Below are 17,961 nucleotides of genomic sequence, written 5' to 3'. Positions count from 1 at the left end.
CTTGAAAAAACATGGGTGAGGGTGACATTGATATTAAATTCTGAAGTCTTGGTCCATGTTTCTGAACTGAAAAAAATGAACTGTAAATAATGGATGAATCAAAATAATAGCCAATTGTAAATGCTGAAGAAATTATATATGTATATAATTATATAAGAAATACCTTGAGCAAAGTATTAGTACACTATTTTCATTGCAATTGGTAGAGCACTGTAATTTCTTCTGCTTGACCGATGTGCTCTGGCATCAGCAGGTTGGTAGGTAGGCGTGCGGTGTGTGTATGTATGTAAATGTGTATTTGGCTGTGACATATGGCTCACAGACAAAGAAATAAAAATATTTTTGAGTACAGTAAGTCAAGGGGAGGAGCACGTCCTGTTTTAAATGTGGACCCACCCTATTCAGTCCACACCCACCCATATTTGGATGTTCACAGAAGAGCGTAACTGGCATTCAATTCAAATCGTAGATGCTTATGGGATGCACCCTGAGCCGGCACAACAGTGGTCTGAACCTAGGTGTCAGCAAATTCACATAACGGGTGAAGTGCTACCGTTATTCCTTTGAAAAATAACTTAAATGGCTACAGTACAAATATAACTTCTAATATGGTTAATATGTAAACTATAATCAGCTCTTGGGTTAAACAGACAGCAGCCATCAAGACAAATACACTGTAATAGACACTAGAATGCAAAAAAGAAATACACGCTTCCAGTGTTCACATTTGTCTTTTATTAGCTTGTATATTTTGCTGACAAGCAGCTCAGTTCCTTTAAATTATGATTTAAAGTATTGCTCTGCTTTCATATTGCTCTGTTATACTCTCTCTCAATGCCCTTTTCGGGATAAGATGCCAACATCATCAATCAGAAAAATAAACACATTATTTTGTTTCTAAAAAGAGCTCTCAAGAATACAATCATTCTTCATATGATGTATTCTCCATCGTATATATATACTTTATACATATATATGATACATTTATGGACTGTGCATATACTAATTCAAACATTTAAACATGCAACGTGTTATAATTTGATTGAATGCTGACAATATTGCATCATTACAGTTTCCTTCGACACAAGTACTTCATCAGCAAGCAGTCTGTCACTCCGTATTCCTGGAAGCAAAGCTTTTGGCAGTACAGGTTTACACACCAATTTTGGATGGGCACACACACATACAGTTCAGCACATCATTCTCTTGCATATCATGCTGTTGTTATTAGTGCAAATGGCAGATGATTATTTTGCAAATGTTAGCCTATTTTCTCCACGTCGATTGCACGATGCCTACAATGCAGTACCTTTTTCTTTCTAGTGCAAAGATCAAAATATCAAAAAATAAAAATAAGTAAACAGCAAAGTATTAACAAAAAATGATATGCATCTTAGAGGGAAGGCTCTTGTGATGGGGTATTCACAGGTACACAGACCAATAAATGACATTGAAGAAAAGGAAAGTAAAGGGAAACAAGGCTCGTGCATAAAGGTCGACTCTCTTGGCTGCAGAGGGAATGACAGGTTTGGGTGGGGGCGGCTTCTTGTTGTTCTTGGCCTGGGACTTGCCCAGGGCATTGCTGACCTCAATGGGCTTCCCGTAGCAGTCAAAATTAGACAGTTCGAAATCCCTGGGCAGCGACCCGACGATGCTGAAGTCGTTGGATCGCAGGTCTGACTTGGAAGTGCACACCTTTTTGCACCTGGTTTCTACAACCTGGAGAGCCAAAGCAACCAATCAGAGCAGTGCTGACAAAAGCCATGCCTGGTAATAATAATGGACAGACCAATGTTCTATGGTTTTACAAAGTCCAGTTTTACTTTTTGTTCATTTCAATTTTACTAATCTGAAAAAACTACATTTTAGATCAAGGTGGAACCAGCTCAGAATTACATATCATTTTGTAAAAATAAGAGGACAGCTCTAGTAGTGGTTTTTGCATGTTAAAAGCACCAACTGTAAGTCACTGGCTAAAACTATCAGCCAAATGTCTGAATTTGACACAAGCAGCAAGAAGCAGGGCAATGCAGTCAACAGCAGTGTGGGGATACGCGTATGTGAAAAGAACCCGACATTTGAGACCGTGAATTCTTTAAAGAATATAAATCCCTGTTAATCTGCAGCGCATATCATTTGATAGCAAGGGAGAGCAGCGCAGCACACATCTGCGTCTACGCTTTCCTACACAACAGCTGCGGCGTCACACGATTCCCCAGCTTTCCGTTCAGTCGCATCGAACACAGGAGGCCTTGAGATATTTGCAGACTCTGCATATTCGGTTATGGCCTCAATTCATCTGTGAAAACGCACCTTAAAAAGTCGCGGGCCCACCATCTGGTGCTAACGGTGAGGCGAGACTTTTCCGGAAGCAATTTTCACTCCGTACCATCATTCATGACCCCTCACTCCTCTGGCTTCTGTTCATTTATATGTAGCTTTCATTACTGCCAATACAATTTTATATGTAAATCAAGCATGTCTTTTTAAAAAAATATCTGTCATGGACTAACAACGGAAACTTGGCTGCAATCTTTCTCTTTTCCTTTTCAAGCAGGAATTTTCAAGGTGTGTCTTTCTGTCAACAGCTAGAAGGCAAGATGCCGACAGGTGCTTGAGGTGAACTGCTGCATGCGGGGTGTTTACCGCTACAATCATCATATTTTCTGCAGAAAACAGTCTCTTAAAAAGAAAGAGTGAAATGGAGGACAGGTACAACCGCCAAGCATGAAATCATTCAAATTAAGTGTATTAAGTGGAAGGTTCTGGAGCTTGCAACACAGCGTGTCTTGTCATTACTCATTCCACGCCGCAAGCCTCACAAATGTCAAAGGGTGTTTTTCTTCATCTAAGACATGTCAAAGAAATTTCTGGATATCCTTTTCCTCGTGAAAGGTTTAACGGCACATGTGCAGCTTCTCTTAAAACCCGAAAGTGCCGGAGTAACATGAGTGCGGATTTGCTGTTCGCACTATACTAACACGCTTACCGCTGTGTGCTGTCTGGCGCCCGGACAGACGGATACATCTATCACAGTCACAGCGCGGACGAGCAAACCCCGGATCGTCGCCGCAATTATCTGGTTCCCGGGTCCTGATGGGAAATGTATGCAGTCTTCAATCCCTTAATCAGAGAAGTACCGTACGGGCCTGACATCATAGAGCCGCAGGAGGGGGTTGGCATCTAACAGAACCGCAGAGCCGTGTGCAAACGCTTCGGAAAAGCACCCGGCCTTAGGTTCGAAGAGCTAAGCTAGTTGGAAACGCGGATGACGAAACCGCAGGACTTCTCCCTGGGCTGCGTTATCGAGACCCGCCCTGTCTGTACGTCCACGCGCCGACTCTCCGTGCGCGTTTCATTCGTCACCCGCTCCGATCGATTAACCCCATTAACGGGAGAGACCCGGCAGCCGAAGTCCCGGCTCATTCGCTCTCTTCCCCGACCCTGGCCGGCCGTTTCGTACCGGTGAGCGGGACGCTCTGGCGACGATCGCGCCCATTTAAATCCCGCTGCCATCATCGCTGCGTGCCATCGGGCCAGGAACAGCGCGCAAGCCGACCGGCCGAGGAGACGAGCAGGACGCTCTGTCCCGTCTATTAGGCTCACGCTGCTAAATGTTACCATCTTTCGCACGTATTAGCAGAAAGCTAAAATTTGCATGGAACCCAACGTGCTTCTTTGGACTGAAGACAGGATTGGCTTGAATCTTATTGCCATTTTTGCCTTGATCCAGCTAGCTACAATTTTGTGTCTGATCTTTCAGAATGACTATATATGTATGCCCTCGCTGTACACGGCAGCAGTTCTTAAGAATGAGGCCAGTACCTTTCTGAAACCTGGGACGGTCATAAATCACGGATTTTTTTATTTATCTTGGCCTAAGCCTCAAGGTTCTGTTTAGCATCTCCTCGTAATTGTTCAATGTCATCACCTATTAGCTCTATGGGAGAAGGGCACTGTGTTCTTCCAGGCTGATAAAAATATCCCACAGGCTGTGTGAGAGCATCTGATAGTACAACATCGTCAAGAACACAGCATGTGGCAAGCAGTGATGCTTGGGGAGGGATGAATGCAGTACCAGAACCGACCACTAGATGGATTCACAGCTATGTTATATTAGCTTCAAAATGGAAGAGAAGGCGGTGTTCAGACACTCTTGAAATGCTATCTTCCTTACTTGTCCCCTGATCTCATGGTGACCTGGAAGTAGCGAATTGGCTGCTATGACAGGAAATCTTTGAATTGTTCAATAAAAATAAAAAAAGAAACAGGATCCACCCTTAGTCGCCTCCTTCTGTGAAACATGCAGTGAATAATCCTAGTATGTATAAGCATGTACAGCTAACATTCCTGACATAATGTGGGCTGTACATGACCGAAATTATGTTTACAACACATTACAGTTAGTCGCTTAGTGGTTTTTAGTTTTTTTTTTTAGATTTAGTTTTAAAAATAGAGGTGGATACACCAATAAATAAAGAGGAAAATGCCATCAAATCATCCCAATTAGAATTAAGTTGTTCTGATGATTTTGAAGCCGATGCATTTAACACATCTTTGGAATCCGGGAAAGACCAGCCAGAATTGTGGAGCCCTAAAACCAGTGGTAAGAGAATTGCAGTTCCCAGCTACACATTTCAGCTGGTGATGGTCATTTTAAAAAGCATTCTTTATTGTTTCGTTGCACTTCCTTGAAGAGCTAATGATGCTGTCAGTCAGACTTTTTGGAACAATCGCAAGATCAGGACCTCCGCAAACAAACGCAATTTAACAATGGAGAACGGTTTCAGAACATAAAACGCACCTTTCACTTTAACCTAGTGAGGCACAGCAATGTGCTGCAACAGGTAAGAAGTACCTGAAGAAGTACTGAGTGTAAAACCAAACAGGTCCAGTGCCAGTGAACATAAAATCAAATGATAACGAGCCCAATGCCACTCACAGAGAGAGCTACTGTGGGCTAAAGCCATTGTACCCCTTAAGAATGGTACTCACCGGAACTGTTTCAGTAACGACCCAATAAAAAAAACAGATAAAATCTGCAAGCTGAGATGGTCACTGACCTGCAGCGTGCTGACGTGAATGGGCGTGCCCCCCGTCCCATTGATGGTGTTGTTTTTGGATGGGGTCTTCCCCTCCGCCTCTTTTTTCTGTGCCAACTTAGCCTTTTCGGCCTCGATCCTCTTGGGGCTGTTGAGCATCACCTGCACCACCGCGTACTCCACCAGGGACCCGAAGCCGTACAGCAGGCAGGCGATCATCCAGATATCGATGGCCTTCACGTACGACACCTTGGGGAGCTCGGAGGCCAGGGAAGTGCACTCGGAAGACAGCGACAGCACCGACAGAATTCCTAAAAGACGGGGCCGAGCGGGGTCGGTCAGCGATCCGGACGAGGGACACCACATTTGGGAAAACAAGCGATGAGCAAGCCGGCAAGTCATCTAAAGACCTACAAGTGTCCTTCAGTAAGTGCCCTCGAGCCACACGAGCTCACAAAAACACACGCACGGACACACACAGGCGCACGTGGACACACAGAGACACGGTCAAAGGCAGAGAGGATGGAGAGGATGCGACTGACCTGAGATGAACCCAGTCACCCAGATGGGATGCGTGACTCCGGCGGGAAGCGGGCGGGGCTCGGGGCGGGTGGGCGACGAGACCGACAAAGCGGGGCAACGGGGGAGGAGAGCGGGGGCGGTGGAATGAGAATGGGCGGCCGCTTCGGGAGGAAGCCGCGGCCGGTCGACCGTGGCGGTTGCGGTCGCGATCTCGCCCGCCGGTGCGCTTCCCTTCGGCCCTCAGCATGGAGAGGGCACGGGAGAGTGGGGTAAAGAGGGGGAGGGGGGCGTACCCAGGGGGACTCTGGCTGCACTGGCATCTGGGTTGATCCAGAAGGACAGCCAGGACAGCACCACAATCAGGAGGGTGGGGGCGTACACGCCCATCATGTAGAACCCCACCTGCCTCCGCAGTGTGAAGATCACCTCCACACAGGTGTAGTAACCTGGGAACAAAAACAACAACGTCATCCCAGTCTCTAAAAAAATGCAAGGGAACCATGTAGAACCTTTTCAGAATATATAATGCATTCTTCTCTGCACAAGTCTGCAACCCAGCTACTGAAGAACTCCAGGGGTTTACTAGCTCTTGTAGCTTATACACAACCACATAATTGACCAGTTAAATCAGCTGATTACCCATTTAACTCAATTCACCAGGGTCAATGATTTTTGGGTCAATGATTTCTGATTTTAATAAATAAAAACTAGCATAGCCATGTGGCTCTCCAGCACAAGGGTTGCAGGTGTGTTTATCAATGCAACAACAGTGGCACAGTAACATTATTTAATATGTAAGGAACTGAGCTTAAAATCTCACTGTTACATGTCTGATGTCACTGTGGGCTATTGCCATTGTACACCTGGCGCATGGTCGTGAACCTTAATTGTTTCAGTAACTATTCAACTGAATAAATGAATATGGAATAATTGGCAAGCTGTACAAGGTGATAAGCACAGCCACAGAAGGAATAAATCATCTTAACGTTGCTCATCTTCAACAGAATGAACAGCTGCTGTGTGAGGCCTTGATCAATGGAGTGGAGAATCTTTATCATGTCTACTATATGTGGATCTTATTAAAGTGTGCTTAAGCCTCAGACCTCTATCAATCTGTAACTGACAGGCAGTAGAAAAGACAAAGTAGACATGCAATGCAGGACATGTTATATCTATACATATTTCTTGTGAGAATTCTGCATAAGTAAGCATTTTTTTGTATAAATCCTTACGTAAATGGAATATAATGCAATGCACTGTAAAAACAAATTCAAAGATAAAAATACACACTGCAACCAATTATTCTGACTGACTGTCTAAACAAATGTATACATCAATGGCAGTTCACTCCTAAGTGTCAACAGTTAAACATTGGACACATGTACAATCTGTAGCTGTACCTTATGGCTTCAACAAAAATGACTGGGGGTAATTAAATAATTAAGAGAAGAAATCCCATGCCACAAAATCCCAAAACAAATCAGCCTTTGTTGGGAACCCCTAGCAAGTCTCCTTGTAAGATCTCCAAACCTGGATTTATGAGGTTTAATGAGGACTAGTACATTTTAATTTATTTTATCTTGTCACTTTCCCCACATATTTTATCATTTACCAGGCATCTTTCTTCAGTATTTGAACTAGACGTTAACCGATACCTTGGGAATCATTTTTCATACGTTGAACTTTTCTGCTGTAATGAGTGTTACAATGACATAAACATCAATTGCTAACCTCGATATCTTTTCGCTTGTTATGACACTCCTCAGACACCTGCATTTTGAAATGATTTTATATTTACAATTTACTCTGTAAAAACAGGACTTGATCGATAGCAACAATAACTGTTATTAATTTTTCCCTTCTGCCATCTGCCTGGGTTTACTTTCCACCGGGGCAGTGAATTACTTGTTTTGCTTCAGAATAAAAACACAGAAAGATGACGCAATGCTTGTCAGCACCAATGCCTTCTGGGTATTTTCTTTGGGTGCTGTCTCAGCTGGGGATTATGTCATGGATGAGCTACGGGGTGAGATCCATCCGAATGTAATCGCTGGAAAAGCTTCATGTGACTATATGCTTGACCTCAAGCCTGTGTTTTCGGTTTTCTGGCAAAACCTTACTTCATAGTTTCTTTAAAAAAATTTCAAATTTACATGGCGGATAATCTGATTTTCCAGCAGCAAATAAAATGTGAAATGTAATGCAACACACTGAGTTCAGACAGGGAGACACCATTAATATTACAGTGAAATCGTTGAGTTTGTTGGGGATTTGTGAGGTAGATAATTTACAAAGGAATTCTGTGACATTTGTTTTCCTTTGGTGAAGAAAACAAGAGAATTCACTTTCCTTTGAAGCCAGTTCTGTTTAACAGATATAACCCAATGTATCTTCACTTTGGAACAATGTGATCTGTCTAATTTACTTGGAGTAACCCTAATAAAAACAAAAACAATTATGTTAAAATAATTAACATTACAAACAGTTTGCATATACTGCAACTATGTAAAACAATGAAGCATGCATTTCAATGTTAACGAAATGCAATGTAATGTTATTGTCAGTATTGCTTGCATTAACATGGTGCAATTTTTCACAAACGACAATGAAAACACTGAACCAGAAAAATATAAGCAAATAATTTGGCTACGTACAGTAGAGGCTTTTCTATATTTGTCCAAGTAATTTGGACATGTATTTCTTGGTTTTGCCATTAATTTTGAATTTCCAGATAGGTATAAGAATGTTTGAATTACTGGCACTGTTACCTATTTTGGGTGGTGAAGGGTGAGGGCGGGTCTCATTTTATAATGCACTTAATTGCAGCGCATGAATCTACTGAATGTAAGTATATAAGTACAGAGATACACACAGAGCAATCAAGTGTTCTTAGCCCATCAGAATACAAAATAGTAACAACATGACCCACCTATGAATGCTTAAATAAATCGATTGTATCGAATGTGACAGGTTGAGGAAATGTTTTTTCCTTTAGAAGATTGCACTTGGAATGAGCTTCATGTGTCTAGTGTATTGAGGATGGCTGTTATTGGCTGAAAATGAAAATGATGATGGCAATGATGATGAGGATTATGGTGATGGTGTTAATGAGCTGATAGTGGTGGTATCTCATCAGTATTTGCATAAGGAACGGTGCACCAGATAAAAGTCACATACCAGTGCCTTTGTAAAACTTGGTGCAGTTCCCGTATTCGATGTCCTCTTGCTTGATGTCGAACTGAGGCAGAGCGATCTCATCCATCTGCACCGGGTCGCTGGACTGCCACATGAACCGCAGGTCATCCGTTGTGTAGCCGACTGTAAGCACGAGGGGAAGGACACAGCTTGTCTGAGGGCTCGCCAACACTGCACACCGCTAAGAGCAGTCAGGAGCTGCTCTCTCAGCATTATCATCTGAAGCTTACCCTTCCAAGAAAATATTAATTTAACGTTACCTTATTGTCATGATTTAACATAAAGATTTCACTGAAGACAAATCAATTCTTAGTTACAGGGAAAAAAAGGGCACCTATAAAAAAGCAAGATTGGACATATCCTTGAAGCAAAGACTCATTAATACATGCTTGGCACAGTAGTGTACATCAAACCATGTTTTTTTCCCTGAATTTTTATTTGTCACAGAACTACCCAAGAGGCATACTAAGAATGCATGCCATGACAAGAACTCACCGCTACCAAAGATTTTTAGAATTCACGAGCATGTTCAACTTAACAAGAAGAAAATGCAAATTCTTTTAAAGGAGAGAGGACAGTCTGCTCTCTTTTCGTAGTTTTTAGCTTTAAACAGACAGAAAGGGCAGAGAGGGTAACATCTACAAAATGAATCACAGCTCAGAAGATGTCGTGGCTGGTGATCAAACCCCCGCCCATTCAGGGAACCTTTACATGGCTTAAGAGTAGGCTGCCCTGACTGTGCCACACGGCTTGCTCTTTTGAGGCCAGATGCAGTGATTAGCTGATCATCAAAAGGGCCATTTTGTGGCCCTTAAATTCCAAAGAGGCTAAGAGGTGTTAGCATGAGGGGTTTATTCACAGGGGGATATTCACGCACAGCTTTCCAGCTGCATGTGGCACTTCTGGGTGTCCATGGGAAACAAGGTCAGGTCCAGTGGGCAGGACAGAGTGATAGACAACCTGGAAAATAATGAATAATAATAAACCAACAAGCCGTTTCACCGAGAGTCTTACTTCAATGCATAAATCACACTCATTCACACTACCTTGTGTATTTAACCAAAGTGCTGATGCTATACTAGTATTTATTTTAAAGGACAGTGGACAGGCTACCCTTCTTTCAGACAGAGAAGAGATGACAGCTCAGAAGGTGAACTGATTACATCTAAACAATATATCCGTCAAGCAGAGATTTTTAGTTGGTTTCTACATTTCATGAATCATTCATTGTGTATAACTACATATTATACACATATGCCATAGTGACAATCCAGGCTGTTGTGATGTCAGTGTTTCCAAAAGCACAAAATCCCCTGGGTTAACAATTCTCCTTAGTATATAAATCATGAATATTTATGCAGTAAAGCAAATGTCAAATTTGCATAAGAAGGTTGGTAGTTTCCCTGTCTATAGCTGTAGGTTACAGTATAGCCAGCATTACACAGTAGCGTTATGATTAAACATCAGTTACTCTATCACAATAGAGCCCAAAATCATCACAGCACGCAAGATGTTTGCGCCAATCACACCCAACATAAAACCGACACAATTCCCATTCCATCCACTCTGTGCAAGTGCTAAATGAAATAGGGTTAAGAATACCAACCTCAGTCATACTCAATTGAAAATCTACTAAGAAATCCTACCTCATGCTAATGAGCACGTCACCATTGCGAAAGATGAAGAGCAGGATGTTCTCTTGCGTGACATCGTGGAAGTTTGCGTTTTTCTCGTTGGCGAAGAAGAGGTCAGGCTTCCAGAGGCAATTGAACATCTTGGGGTCCACGGTGAGGGAGTCAGATTTGAAGTCCGTGGGCAACCTCAGCCTGGGGTCGTTCCACCTCTGCCTCAGGAAAATGTTAACTCTGTAATCCTGGATAAAGGTGAAGGCAAGAAGAGGCCATGTCCAAAACTTCATTCATCAAACAATATATAAGCCCTTACTTCATTGAAATACTATAATGGAATACACTGTAAATGTACATTTTGAAAAACATAATGATGATAATAATATATGTTGACATTTATTTCACAAAATATGGCATTTAAATATTTTCCAATATATTGTAAAGAGTCACCATATATTCGTAATATATTTCCTTTAATATAGTTTCACATATATTGCATTTCTGTCAGGGCAATACTACTGCACATGCACTGTTCTCTTCAACCACTTTTTTACATAGCTGGATATTTGCTGGAACGATTCAGAAAAAGACAGAAAACATTTTGCTCCATGTGAATCTGGCCCCCAGGAAGAGGCAGTTGGGAAGAATGCTGCTCTACGCCCAAGTGCTTTCCTCTAAGGCAAACTGACAATGAAAAATGAAGGCGATTCCATTCTGGCACAAACTTAACCAGCAGGTGAAAAAACTGGCACAGCTAGACTCTTGCTGCATACAGGAATTATACCAGGGTCTCAAAAAAATGAAACAAAACAAAACAGCGGAAACGGTGGAAAACAAGTCCGGGGGAAAATGTCTGGGCCTTGAAGACCAGGCCCTGAGAGAAAAGCCTCCTTGCAGGATTCAGGCACAGACACACAGCTGGTGTTTATCAGGGTCCTCGTGTGTGCCACTCTCTCAGTAACACCTTCCTGCGCCTGCACTTCAGCCAGGAATACAAATGACTGTGTGTCTGCAGGGTTCAAAGTTTACATACACATCGGCGACACGGCGTGGAAAAAAAAAACAAGCTTTCATTAGCGCTAATTGGGCTGAGCAGCTTTCAACCGCGACACAGAAATCCATGGAGTTGCACTCGTTAGCATTTTTATTCTGGTTTTCACTTACATATGGGGGGGGGGGGGGCAAATTGTAAAGGGGAAAGAAAAAAAAGACTTTGTTTGGTTCGGGGAAAAAAGTCAAACAACCCTAATTCAGTCCTGCAGCTGCTTACTATGTTGCTGAGGGTCACTGCTAGTCAACTGCAGTGACCTCGGCACTGATGAAAAAACTGTCACTGACACCATCTTGGTGGAGAGATCACTCATTACTGTCCACAAGATCTAAAATGAGAAGCATATTCTTTTACCCACAATATTTGTACATTTGAGCTTATTCCTAAATGACTAAAATGAGTAATTCTGATGTACATGTAGATAACAAAAAAAGCAGATAACATTCTTTGGCCATAATAGTTGTGGAAAATACCACCGCATCAAGATTTTTCCACCCTGTACTAGATGTGTATGTGCATGCTCACACTGCTTCATATTGTGGGACCGCAGCACAGATGCAGTGTTATCGTGAAGACTGGTAATCGCCCCATCTCTTAAGGCCCACATTAATACTGAGTCTCAGAATTTAATTACAGAGGGATTATTTAAAGCAGCAGTGAGATGGCAAGGACAAAAAGCACTCAGTAATGTTTCCTCATCTTCATTTCATTTCATTAAAATTTGCTTGAGTTTAGCTGTGCAAGAGACCAGCAGTTTCCATCTGAAGGCAGCTGCACCTGAACACATTCACTGCGCAACTTGCGAACAGCAGATTTACTGCTGAACACAGCTGATGACATTAATTGTGTATGTTAAAGAATGGCCAGGAAACAAAATTCCTGTTTCTATTGTATTTTCCCGAAATAAAATCCATCAGTGTCGGTGGCAACGCATGGAAAAATGTACTTCTACAATAGTCAGCAAAATGTTTTAAAAACATGCTAATAAAGCATTGGTTTTATGTGGCCTACTTTAGTCAAGTACGAAGGGATTAAAACATAAAAAACAGAGACATAAAAATGTTACAATGATAAAAGAAAAGCAATATTTTAAGTACACAAAGTGGCCACTGCAATTTAGAAATAAAATATTACTGTTGTAATTACGGTGACTGTCATCATCGCTATCAACTGCTTGTATTAATAATGCACACATTTTTAACATATTGTAGTACATTCTATTTCAGTAAGAGTCAGGTTTCCCTTTGCGGTTAACCTTTCTTTCCTTGCTCAACATCTGCGTGCAAATGGAGCACGTAAGGAGCTGAAAGTTTAATGGGTTCTCTATTATTTGACACATCACCGACTCAAAAAGAATAATGCTCTTAGGTGATTATCCTGGGGACCACCATTGCTGGAATTTTTAAATGACCACATGCTGTGCAGTAGAATATCAGTGCTCAGATTCATTTTTTGGTGCCAGGACTTGCAAAGCATGTATCACCACTCAACATTTGCACAGTAAAGGGGTCAGTTTTAAATCAACTCTAATAGAGTACATTTTACTCTGATAGAGTAAATGTGATCTGCTTAACTCATATAAAGTCTGTTAGAGTTGACAAAACGCATTTTATTGGGTATCAGCATATTGTGACTTGATAGCAGCTAGGCCCCACAGTAAACTTAGAATGTTGTGTATCCATCCACCAGTTAAAGAAAACATATTGACACATCACTGTTATTTCAGATTGTGGCCACCAACATCCTAAATATATATATTTGCATGCTGTTAACCAAACCATCATTGAAATAGAGACTGCATATTTATATTCGAGGGAAACCGCTCTTACCATGGTGGTTTCTTGGATCGAGCCGAAGCTGTTTATGAAGATGTTCACTTTGGCTTCCACTGGAATACCTAGAAATTGAAAGTTGAAATGGGAACAATATTTCCCAGATTAAAAACACCATAATGGCCAATTCAAGTAGGCTTCAGATTTTATTCATAGAGAGAATGAACTTAAAAGTAGTTATGCATGATATACTGACACATTCACATTAATATTACAATATACAAGAAGCTACAAGAAGCACAGAGTAGAATGATATGTAAGGAATGAGATATGAATCTGTTTGATTACACTCCACATAAATACTGTATGGCCCGGCCATAAATCCACCAAATCATTCTTTATTTAAAAAATTAAATCAACATCCCAGATAATCATTCAGTCATTCTATAATGCCATCTAGTTAAAACACATATGGCTAAATTGGAACATGTTCTGGTCAATGCACTGGGCAATGTTCTAAGATTCAACTTCTGTGCAGGAAAATCCCAGAAATGCAAAACCACATAAACATACACAAAAGATAACTGTTTACTTAAACAATTTTTTAAAAACTTAAAAGTATGGACAGTGGTTGCATGCAATATTATTAAGTATATTTGACTTCAGCTGATTAAGTACTTGTACAAATGAAGGTCACAGGCAAAACTATGCAATATCAGATTTTACCTTAATGCACAAAAATAACTTGCCTTTAAAATTCGGCCGAATTCTGGGATCGTAAGTGACCAGTAGCCTGTTCAGGATGTTACTTGTTGTATTCTCTGGGACTCGTGCAAGATCTTCTGCTGATAACTGTCTGTGGCAGTTCAACAGACAAACTCAAATTCAATGTATACTGCCCTGAAGGTTAATAGCAACTCAAATAGCACAGCTTCAGCATGAGAAAACAACTCATGGAGGACATTAATTTTGTTTTAGCATCAGGATCAAGGACAATCAATTCAAGTTAAAAGCACTCGATCAGGGTTTATTTTACACAGAATGTTTTGTTGCGCAAAGATTTATGAGTTATTGTTATCCTTTCAGATTTATTTTTGTAAAAATGAATGGGGTTTGTTTTGCCTTTGAGGGAAGCTAGAGTTGTGCCCCACATATAGCCACTGTGAGCTAACGAAAAAGTAGCATTAACCTGGTGAACACCAGTCAAATCTGCCCTTGGCAAAAGGACAGGGAACAAATACAAGCCACATGGGTCGCACTTCCAATGGTGCCCTTCCAAGGTTGACCGAAATAGCACTCCCTTAAAGCTTTGCCAAAGAATTTAATAAAAAGATATTCAGTATACAATTGCACACTGTCCATCTGATTAAAACTGGCAAGATGAGCGGGGTACTTTCAAGTCATGTGTAAAAATGTGCTGTTCCCATGATCAAAGCATAGCCGTCACATTTTACAAAGAGCTCACGCGCCAATAAACTTTTCATTCGAATGGTCTGACAGGCCAAGGCCCAAAACTGGACTGGAACCAATTTTTTCATGCTCAGAAACAAAAATGTTATTGTGAGCTATATAAAAATCGCTATGATGTACCAATCCAAAACTTTCCATTTGATTTGATTTCCAGGTTAAAAAAAAAAAAAACCATGCACCATTACCAGAAAATCTAGTTACGTGAAATACGAACACTACTTAACAGGCATGACAAGTATCTGGAAAAAACATAATATTACAATCTTTCAATGTAAAAAAAAGTTTACAATTGCTTTTAAATAAAATTACAATAATATTGTGATTATACTGTTGGTTGGAAGCAGTTTTCACTTTTAAATTGAACTCAGGGTCAGAAATAGGCAAAGGGGAATAAATCCTAGACTTGCACATTGGAAAATAAAAGAGGATTTCAGAAGCAAAGGATTATCCCAGAATTAACAGATCACAGACTCAGAATAATCACAGACACAATAATGTTTTGTTTTCATTTTTTGGATTATTAATGCATGAGCTGCTACAAATGGACCCAAGAATAACTTTTAATATTATTTTATCCAGAATTAGAAAAAAATTACATTTACACAGACACAATACTTTTTTTGGCTGAGCAGAGAGCTAGAGAGTATGTTTCTTATGATGAACTCTGACTTAAAAAAAAAACCAAAAAAAAAACCTTAAGGGTAAGGCGATGCTTGTGAAAAATATCTCGTAGTTTGCTGGGTTCATATCATGATCATCTCCTTCACCACTGCATAGACATCCATGAATTTGAATGCATATAGGTAACGGAAGCAAGGGCCAAAAATGGGAACCATTACAACTATCATATACTGCTGGAATTGACACATGCAGAAAGGCTTTTGGCAATTATGATAATCCAGTGGATTCTGAAAATAAATTAAATAAAAAATAAAAATCTCTAAAGTCTAAAGTTTACAACTGAATTTACAGCACTCAATATTCTGTCTTCCCTTATGGAATCAGAATAGGCTGTAGTATATTTCAAACAACTGAAATACCTGAAATCGAAAGCAATTTGCTTATTTTCCTACATATTATGAAGTGTTGCAATATCCTTTCTGATCTTAATAATATATTTTACTTCAATATGTTGCAGTATATTGCATTTCCATATGAGTATCATAATCATGCACTAGAGTCACATCACATAAAAGGACAGTCCACAGACAACAAACCATTAACATAAGCATAATACTCCTGATCCCAAGTAATTTAATTCAAACTTGAACACTTACGAAGGGCAGACAACCTTCCTCCCTTTCTTGGATGATTTTACTTTGGCAGATGCCTCCATCACAGACAAGACAAGTACAAGGACAAGGACGAGGGCAATCTCCATAGCCCTCATATTGGAAAATGTAAACTGCAAAGGAATAAAAAATAAAGAACAAAGATTTAAAACAAACAAATACCAGATTTGGTGTATTCAAAACATTTGCAAAGAGACTTGGTCTACTGATTCAAATAAAATCAGTGTAAAAGTTAAATGAAACGTCACAAAAAGACATATCATAGCAGGCAACATTTCCTTGTGGTGGACACATTTTCCCTGTGAAACATGATTACTCTCCACAGCTATTTTCCACACTCTACTGCTGTACAGGTAGCAGTGTTGCCAACTTGGTGTGGCCAGATCTAAAGATCATTACATCATTCCATGCCCCTCCTCCAAATAGCTATCCTTATCAATTCCTCTATTTTCCCTGGGAAATCTGGCAAGTGTGCGTAACTTTAAATTCACCGGGGACTCTTTGGTTACATCATTTTTTTATAATCAGGTTATTAAATCACATAACATTTTCCAGGAAACTTATATGAAAACAAACAGTTCTAAGGATCCTAAAAAAGTTAAAGTAACTCTTCATGTTGCTTTCTCAAAAAATCAATCACGTGATAAAATCTAAGAAATACCACAACAGCCAGTTTTGTGTACGGGTATAGGGTACCTAAGCAGTAGCATTATTAACAAATATCAGCATTGTGTTTTACAACACGTTCAGTTCACTGTCACGAAAACCTAATAACGAAGTTAAAGTTATCTTGGATGACGAAACCAGTAGGTCCAACTTCCATGCTTACCTACGTGTAGATTTTCCGTAATAAAGATGTCAATATTTATGATTTACAATCAAATACGACATGTACGTTAAATCCAAACTCTTGGATCAATATATTTTGAGTATGGTGCCATTATAAATCCAGAATATAAGATGACAATCCTCATCCTTCGTATGTCAACAATGCAAAGATCCGCGTCACATTATTATTATCCTTAGCATGCGTAGCACAGCCACACAGCAAGCAGACGCACATATATCCCGAATCACCATAATGACATCCTCACATCTGCCTAGATCTACGAACCACCAAAGTCACGTACACTCGCATCGTTCGTATATAAAGGTAATACGTTGACAAAATTATCCACCGCTATGACAGACTGGGTAGGAGATTGCGGAACTACAGTGAAGCAAAGCTCAAACGCAATTTCGCATCATGGTGCTGCAGAAAACACATTTCACACATTTTAAAAAAAAAATTCAATAGGTTTTATATTAGAATGTACTTACCACTTAACCTAGGGAAACATTAGCTATATACTGTATTGCATGTGTCCCAGTGGGCAACGTTATTTGTAACCCCCTGTACTGCTCTACTTAAGGATGCAAAAGATGGAGTCCGTGCTTGCCATGTACCTGTCCTATCACATGCGCAGTAGCTTCAAAGCTATGGAAAATCACTGTCTCGGTCTTGCGCACAAGCAATTTAACTGTCCAGACCGGGATGAAAGCATGACCGTTCTGCGGGGTCAACTGCCCGTTCTTTCAATTGAGCTGTTTGGCGATCTAATTTTATTTAAACCGTGATAAAGTGTCCTCGAGATAGGGAATTGCTAAGGTCAATTAATGAAGGAATACATGAGCCACATGTAGATGTCACTTCATTTAGACTAAACCTTGACCCTCATCCTTGTAGAATACGTATTTAGAAACTGTACAGAAACCATTTTAACACAACAGTTCCATCACTTCATTTACACAAAACTCTGACCCCCATCCTTGTAGAATACTTATTTAGAAACTTCTCAGAAATGATTTGAACTAGAAAATTATTAGAAAATTAATAGGGAATGAGCTTTCTAACAGGTAAATTTAGCACAACTTTGCATCAATAGTAAGCTACTGTACTGTACCTCAGTGGTTCCCGTCCCAAGGAATGGAGTCTACATTAAATCTTAA

General features: G+C 40.4%; 1 protein-coding gene across 1 annotated transcript; it reads right to left on the bottom strand.

The window, feature by feature from the left end:
- Positions 1-712: 712 nt before the first annotated feature.
- Positions 713-17,449, bottom strand: LOC118226746 (glycine receptor subunit beta-like). Its single transcript, XM_035416583.1, has 10 exons — positions 17,293-17,449; positions 15,958-16,085; positions 13,960-14,066; positions 13,268-13,335; positions 10,406-10,632; positions 9,637-9,719; positions 8,742-8,882; positions 5,858-6,010; positions 5,064-5,353; positions 713-1,719 (listed from the first exon to the last, which is right to left on the bottom strand). The coding sequence occupies exons 2-10, from the start codon at positions 16,068-16,070 to the stop codon at positions 1,423-1,425; spliced, it is 1,479 nt and encodes a 492-aa protein (XP_035272474.1). The 5' UTR covers positions 16,071-16,085; positions 17,293-17,449; the 3' UTR covers positions 713-1,422.
- Between the last annotated feature and the right edge of the window lie 512 nt (positions 17,450-17,961).

This window comes from Anguilla anguilla, chromosome 5, assembly GCF_013347855.1.
Source record: "Anguilla anguilla isolate fAngAng1 chromosome 5, fAngAng1.pri, whole genome shotgun sequence".
NCBI classification, from domain to species: Eukaryota; Metazoa; Chordata; class Actinopteri; order Anguilliformes; family Anguillidae; genus Anguilla; species Anguilla anguilla.
This window is presented reverse-complemented; position numbering and strand designations above follow the sequence as displayed.

Excerpts from the sequence above, each read along its gene's own strand:
- LOC118226746 (XM_035416583.1), bottom strand. The coding sequence starts at position 16,070 with ATGAGGGCTATGGAGATTGCCCTCGTCCTTGTCCTTGTACTTGTCTTG. Across the intron at positions 10,633-13,267 it reads CGATCCAAGAAACCACCATG|GATTACAGAGTTAACATTTT; the intron begins GTAAGAGCGGTT and ends ACCTTTATCCAG. Across the intron at positions 6,011-8,741 it reads CAAGTTTTACAAAGGCACTG|GTTACTACACCTGTGTGGAG; the intron begins GTATGTGACTTT and ends TTTTGTTCCCAG.